Genomic DNA, 7,468 nt, shown 5'->3' on the forward strand with positions numbered 1-7,468 from the left:
TGTGTTTCACCTGCTGTTTACGCTACATTTAATCTGGTGAATGTGATTCCCACATCGCTGCTGCGCGTTGAAGACAAATGTAACCGATGGTCTGGATGCTCCACGGCTGATTTAGAGTCACGATGACGTTAATCTGAACAAAACTAATAACCAGCCATAAATACTTTACAGGACATTTTGTCATCATAAAATCCAGTTTATCACGTGTTCCAGTTATTATTGATCAAAGTCTAAATAATTCAGTTTTTTCAGTTTCCTGGAAGGTTTTATGTACAGATAGTTCTCTCATGACCTTTGACCTTTGACAGTCACATTTTAAAACCTTTTTCCAGTTTAATGAATCTCTGTCTCTGTTTTTATGCTTCCTGCTCTTCCTGCGTCGATCCGTTTCTGTTAAGAAGAAAATATCGAGATTATGTTCAGGACCTAAAACACATCCAGTGTTTATCAGTGTTTTCTATGTGGAAGTTGATTTTTCTAAAGAATACAGTTTAGTTTTTTATCTACTTGATTTAATCTGAACCAGAAAACAAGAACAGGCGTTTTGTCATGTTTTATTTGTGTGATTAATAAAACATCAGAAAACAAAAACATAAATAGTAAAAACCCATCACCTTGAAAAGTTATATTCTCAAACTCAGTGGTAACATAAAATTATCTAAAGTATCTCATTTTACTTTTCGGTTAACTTCAGCAATAAGACAGCAAACACATAATATATGAATGATTAACTTTTTTTTTAAATAAATGCAACTCAGAGTTTTTCATAAAACAAAAATAGAAACATTTTCAAACTGATGGATGAGTTCTCAGAAACAGGTGGGGGCAGAACATCTTCGCCCAGCAAACTCTCCCCAACATTGGCTTAAAAATGAAATTACAACACTTTGCTTTTTCACACAACTCTGTCATCTTTTACACTTCATAAAATAGATGTGAAATTAATGAGAAATAAACGTCATCAGCTGGTCAACGACAGGAATTATGGCAACAAATTACCAACCAAGCAGCCGAATGACAACAAAACCATTTAGGAAAACCATGAAGCATAAAGAGGCCCAGAAACCCAGCTCTAAACTGAGGAAAATCCAGTGGAAGGAAAACATTTGAGTCAAATCAGACTGTTTAAGGAATGTGTGTAAACTTCTGATTTTGAAGTGCTAAAAAGTCTCTAATTTTTCTGGCATTTAACAAATAAATCTAATTTTGATCAAATCTAGTTTGGAGTCAGACTGGGAGAATAAATAGCTTCATTTTTACAGCGTATTAAAACGTTAAACGTGTTGGAAACATCGGCTGTTCAACCCCATGTGTCTATTAGCCACATTTCATCCACACTAGTTACTTAAAAATCACTTTATTAAAGCCTGAGTGACAAAAATCATAACCTTATCGTTATTTTTGGGTTTGGATCAGACATTACAGTCATCATCTAAAATTATAAAGTAGTTTCTAAGCTTACTTGTCCTTATTCTAGAGGCTGGTTAGAAATGGCCTTGTGAGGCGGCCGGTTTGCTGCTCGGTAGTTTTCCTGCTCGGTGCAGAAACAGAAGCGGAAGAACGAAACTGCTGGGCAGAGACATCAGCTCTGCACACTGCGCCGAGAAGCAGTCAGCGTTTCCGTTTCTAACCACGGAGCTTTTAATGGCTTCACACGCCGACGCGCCGCCTAAACTCAGCAGCAGCACCGCCATTATGAGCAGCATGGCGTAAAACGCCCTGAGCTTTGACTGGTCCGCCTGCTCTCCGTCTCTGCTGCGGCCCGGACCCTGATGCTGCAGAGTCCAGAGAACCGAAACGCAGCAAAAACAAATGACAAGCAGCAGAAACGTCATGTGGAAGAAATACAGAATCAAAGCATCTTTATCATTAATGAAGAAGGTAAGAACGGCGCAGGCGGCGCAGCTCAGCCAAACAAAAGCGACGCTGAAGTTTCTGATGGCGACGCCAGCCGAGGCTTTGTGGCGCAGATAGGAGATGGGGAAGACGACGGCCAGGTAGAGCTCAACACACGTCAGCATCTGAAACTGAGGCTTCACGCTCAGCATGATGAAGATCACAAACTGGCTGAGCTCATTCATCCGTTCATCTCCTATCAGTATGTTGGTAGTGAAGCAGATGCTGGCTGACACCTGGACCATCTCCATTGCAGCCATGTTGTAGGCGAAGACGTCCGAGTGGCTGGATGCGGAGCGGGAACGTTTCCTCCGCCGCCGGCAGCCCAGGAGCAGAACCGAAACCAGCAGAGGGACTTGGAGGAAAACGTTGGCCACAGCGAAAGCCGTGAAGGTCCAGAAGGGGATGAGGAAGGTGCTGAAGCTGCAGGGCATCAACAGGGAGGAGGAGTTCAGGGCGGCCATGACGGTGGAGTTACCCGACATGTTCAGGGTCACCGACATCTGGACAGGAAAACGGAGCAGAGCAGCAGAAACGGAATGAAACGTCTGGTAAAAATATCTAAATGTTACACAGAGACCAACCAGTTTGGACTGAACAACCACCAACCTGCGTCAGACTGGAATCCATCAGACTTCAGTCAGAATCCAGTTTACAGCATTTTTTGTTGCAGATCTCTGATTTACAACATCTCAGAATATCTTAGCTTAAATTCTGTAAATCCATGGCTTTGATCATAAAAAATATTCTTTTCTTGCAAATATACGACTTTTTGAAATCAGAGAACATCAAAGATTTTTCTGGGATATTGTGATTTCCCTAAAATAATAGCTTAAATTATTTTTACCAAAAGAGATTTAAGCAAAAATGACTTGTGCTATTTTTTTTTAGGAATGTCATAAATGAATTTGTTGGTGTTTTGGCAGAAATGTTCTCCTCCACAGCCACATTCTTATCTTTGTCTTATGTCTACAACGTCCCTAGTTTAATTAATAAGCAAACGTGCTAAAAAAAAATCAAAACATTGCATCTCACTGCTGAAGCTAATTAATTTCTGCAGCTCAGCAGGAAAACATCAGAATAAAACTCCTGAATGTGTTTGATGAGGATGGAGAAAATATGTTTAGCTTTTATACTTTTTATATTTGTATAACACATTGTAGCAAACCTAGAGGTTGTTTCAAGAAGAAATAATTAGAATATTTAACCTCAGAGGATTTGTCAGTAAAAGACCTGGAAACCATGGCAACAAGCCAACTCTGAACCTCAGTTCATTCCCAGCGCGGCTCTAAGGACTCCTGAGTTTCCCGTCATGTAGCAGCGGATGCAGCCTCCACCAGCGTGACGCCATTTAGAAACAAAACCAGAACCACTGACTGGACAAACTTCTAACATCGGTTACAGTTTCAACTCCTGCTGATGTCTGACTATCTGTTAGCTTCCAACAATGTGATAAATTTCATCATATTTTCAATAATATCAGAAAAATATCACCTTTCTACTAGAGGTAAGGAAAATATGATCAATAACTTCAGTTTTCAGTGTGTAATATTATACACCAGTAAAATTCAGGAAAAAAATCTGGTTTGGTTCTAAAAAACTGGAGCGGATCTCCTACTTCCAGACAGAAGTAGGAGAAACATCAAACATTTTAAAAAATGAAAAATGCAGAAGGAGAATTTTTACCCAGATAATAAAATACATTGAAGGACTAAATAATTTCCACAGACACTCACCTCAGTCATAAATTTATCTGTCCTGTCGTTTAAAACTCAGAGACGCTGACATGCGCCTCACATCAGGAGATAAACGTCTGACAGCAAACAGACGGAAAAACATTCAGAGGATTTTTGCATTTTACAGAAGCAGCAAATCTTTTATTCTAATGTTTCCGGTAAATTTAAGCAGGCAAATGTTTTTTACAGATCATTGATGAGCAGAAAGACGAGCGCAAACACTGCAGAACAACGACTAACCCAACATACAAATACACCAAGAGTATGAATATATATATATAAATGTGTGTGTGTGTGTGTGTGTGCGTGTGTGTGTGTGTGTGTGCGTGTGTGTGTGTGTGTGTCCCTTATTGTCCCCCATTGAAAATAAAAGTTACTGAATTATTAAGGAATTATTTCCAAACAGCAGAGATCAGAGCTCAAACAGACTCAACGGGTCGTAAGACCAGAACGATCTGGACTTTTATTTCAGCAGGTCAGATTTCTAACGCAGATCGGATCAGTCAGCAGCTGCTTCTTATCCGAAGTGCTGCCGTCTGAGTCCTGACTGAAACCAGGAAACGGCTCACATCAGATGTTGGCTGACACAAGAAGGAAGATTATACCAACCAGAAATATTTAATTCATCACAAAAACAGCTTTGATCCTCACAAGAGGTTAAAGGTCAAGTTTATTTCTACAGTGCATTTACAAGCAGTTCAAAGTTCCTAAAGTAAAACTCATCATACAGTCATCAGTTATGAAACCAGTGATATTACATTTAGTCAAAAATCATCATCAAAATCATGAAGCAAATACACATCAAATATATTGATCAATGTTTTATTTTTATGGTTTAAAGACGGTTTCAAACAGCTGGGAGTTTAGTCTGGAGGAACTCAGACGCTGCAGAGACTGAAGATAAAAACATGCTGAGTCAGGAGTCCTCTGATCCTGGAGACGTTCTGCAGGTCATGGAAGGCCGACTTTGGAACCGTCTTTATGTTTCTCTGAAGATTCAGGTCAGCGGTCATCCTCATCTCTAGTCTCCAGCTGGAATGACTGAAGCTGTGCGTTGACTCTAGATCTATAACTCTAGATCCTTCCTCTCTAGGTCCAAAGACAGTAACTTCAGTTAAAAGTTAAATCTGATCTGATTTTCTGTCCCTCTTCCTCAGGCCTTATTCTGGCTTCCACACGGTAGTTTTACTGTCTTGTACAAGTAAAGCAGAGGTAAAATCAAGCTGCTGGGCAGACTGAACCAGAGCAGAGAGATCTCCAGGACACAGATGATGCTCCCAGCCATGACCTCTGACCCTATCAGAAAGGTGAAGACAAAGAACCCCAGGAACCACAGGCAGAGAACCCCCAGGATGGCCGTGACAGTAAAGCAGGCCCTCTGCTTTGTCTGGTCCACATGCTTCTTGTCCCCGCCTGCGTCCCCCGGCCCCGGGCTGATGAGAGCCAGGAGGACGCAGAAGCTGCAGAAAGAGACGAATATCAAGGCCAAGACGAGAAAGGACAGCAGCAGGACCAGAAATATCCCCGAGCTGAGCCCTGAGTTCACGGCATACGTCATTAAGCAGCACAGCAGCCAGACGCAGACGATGGCGGCGTTCCTGAACGTGACGCCGCGCGTGTTGCGTAGGTCTCTGTAGACGACCGGATGCACCACAGCCACGTAGCGATCCAGACAGGTCAGGACGTGAAACGAGGTTTCTCCTATGAAAATGCTGGTTGTCAGGAAAAACCCCGGAGTCGTCATGGGGAGAACGCCGACGTGTGTTAGCAAAGTGTGCAGAGACGTCCCCAGAAGCCAAACCCACTCCAGGACACACTGCTGGAAGGTGAAGATGTCGGAGTGGCTGGCTGCACTGATGGAGCTCCTCTGCTGCTGCCACTTCTGGAAGCCCAAGTAGAAGATGAAGATGGACAGAGGAACGAAGAGGAGGAATCTGGTGGCAATGAAGGAAATGCCGATTAGAGAGGAAACCGTGTTGTTGGCACAGCGAACGTCAGCCGAATCGAAGGAGGAGTTGGGAACGGCTGAGTTGACCGACATCCTGGTGATGATCTGTGCAGAAGAAAATAAACGTCAGAAAGCCTGAAACTAAACCAGTTTAGTGAAAATGTTGAAACTATTTGCATTTCTTACTAAACAATCAGAATCAGATTTATTCACTAAGGTTGTAGCTCCTGCAGCCGTACGCACTGAGTGCAGCTTGAGAGCTTCCTGAAATCACGCTGTGGAGGAAAAATAAGGTCTTTTGTGTCAAAACATCGTGTCTGTAGCCCAGAGCTGGTGAATCTATGGGAGTGGACACATGTACGTCCCAAGCTTACATGTTATTGATCAGTTTCTTTGGTGCTCTTTCTGTAAGCTAAAACTGAATGATCGGAGTTTGATCCCTCCTGTCGTTTGGATCCAATTTGAGCTTTTTACCATGGGTGGTTCTGGCGGGTTGCCGGTTTATGAGGTTCTTTTTGTGGTTTTGTAAACTGAAGAGCTGACGGGTCACCCAGTCAGCCGACCGTGACATCTGCCGCGCTCTTCCTGAGCGTCGCTCTAAGGCTGCGGGTTAAACAGTTAAATCTAGTCGACATGTTTGCCAAAAAGAAATTCAGCAAACATTCCTGCTGCTTCACCTTCTCCTCCTCTGGACGTCTGACACCACCTGAACCTGCAGATCTCCATCCTCCTGGATCACAGGCAGGCTTTGCTTTCCCATCTTTATTATTTAATATAATTTGTTTAAAATGAAAAAGCTGATTGGCTGAGCTGTTTGTGTGGTTTGTGCTGGTTTTGTGCTCCTGTGGGTCAGGGCCAGGGATAGTTTTGTGCTTTAACATCCTGCAGGCGCCTCTGTTCACACAAACAGGGAATCTGACTTCAGCTCCACTTTAAAAGTTTTCACAACAAGTGATTGTAAATTCTTTGGTAGGAAATCAGATCCAAGTCAGTGATGTTTTGGTGATTTTTATTTTTTTCTCTATAATATTTGATTCACAGATATTGTTGCTTCTCTTCAGTGGGTTCAAGTCGAAGCTGAGACACATTTCTGCTCAGAGTTTGGATGTTTTTCCCGCGGATGGATCAATTCTCCAGTTTCCTCACTCAGACCAGAAGTGCATGTTGGGTTTATGGCTCCAACTAACAATTATTTTGGTAATCAACTAAATTGGCTCTGATTTTTAATTTTAAACAAAATTATAAATACATTGAAAGACTAAAATAAATAAACAATTTGATTCATTTTAAAATAAGAAGCATTTTATTGTCTGAAATGCATTAACAGTACTCCTCTAGTGAAGGCTTAATAATTTGTATCTAATGATGAATCTGCAGCTAAAAAATACTAATATCATCAAAATGTGTCAATACAGCAGCACTGATCTGATAATTATTATTAATTGATTAATAATTGGCAGCCAAAGGTTCTTAATAAGACATTTTATTTTACAGAATTTGAAGCTGAAGCTGAAAGTTGAGGAGTTCTGGGTAGAATATTTACAGACAAACGTTTCTTAACATGTAAAATGTTGAACAGTTTTGACTTAATTTCTGCTCTGAGTCTGTTGTTCTTTCAGTAAACAGACTTTTTGGAGTCTGTGCACTCCAGTTATTAACGATTAAATTATTTATTAAATGATTCATCACAATTAATCCAGTTAATCGTTTTGTTGATGGATGTTACTATTTCAGAGGAGAAAACCATTTCCAGAGCACAACGTCTGCAAACCTTTCCACATTTAGACTTATTTTTATTTAAATAATTCCATAAAATGCTGATAAATCATGAAGAGTCGAGTAACTGACCTTTGGAGAAGTGATTAATCGTTTTCGTTCTGCCTCTGGA

The 7,468-nt window shown here is 41.2% G+C and overlaps 1 protein-coding gene across 1 annotated transcript; it reads right to left on the reverse strand.

The window, feature by feature from the left end:
* Positions 1-4,284: 4,284 nt before the first annotated feature.
* Positions 4,285-7,468, reverse strand: LOC148154376 (uncharacterized). The gene is made up of 2 exons (XM_088016113.1): positions 7,429-7,468; positions 4,285-5,685 (listed from the first exon to the last, which is right to left on the reverse strand). Exon 2 carries the CDS (start codon positions 5,671-5,673, stop codon positions 4,786-4,788), a length of 888 nt encoding a protein of 295 aa, XP_087872239.1. The 5' UTR covers positions 5,674-5,685; positions 7,429-7,468; the 3' UTR covers positions 4,285-4,785.

Source organism: Poecilia mexicana, unplaced genomic scaffold (genome assembly GCF_051168715.1).
Source record: "Poecilia mexicana isolate PSO_F unplaced genomic scaffold, ASM5116871v1 scaffold_18, whole genome shotgun sequence".
Taxonomy (NCBI): Eukaryota; Metazoa; Chordata; class Actinopteri; order Cyprinodontiformes; family Poeciliidae; genus Poecilia; species Poecilia mexicana.

Bases quoted from the DNA above. Each gene is read 5' to 3' on its own strand.
- LOC148154376 (XM_088016113.1), bottom strand. From the start codon at position 5,673: ATGTCGGTCAACTCAGCCGTTCCCAACTCCTCCTTCGATTCGGCTGAC.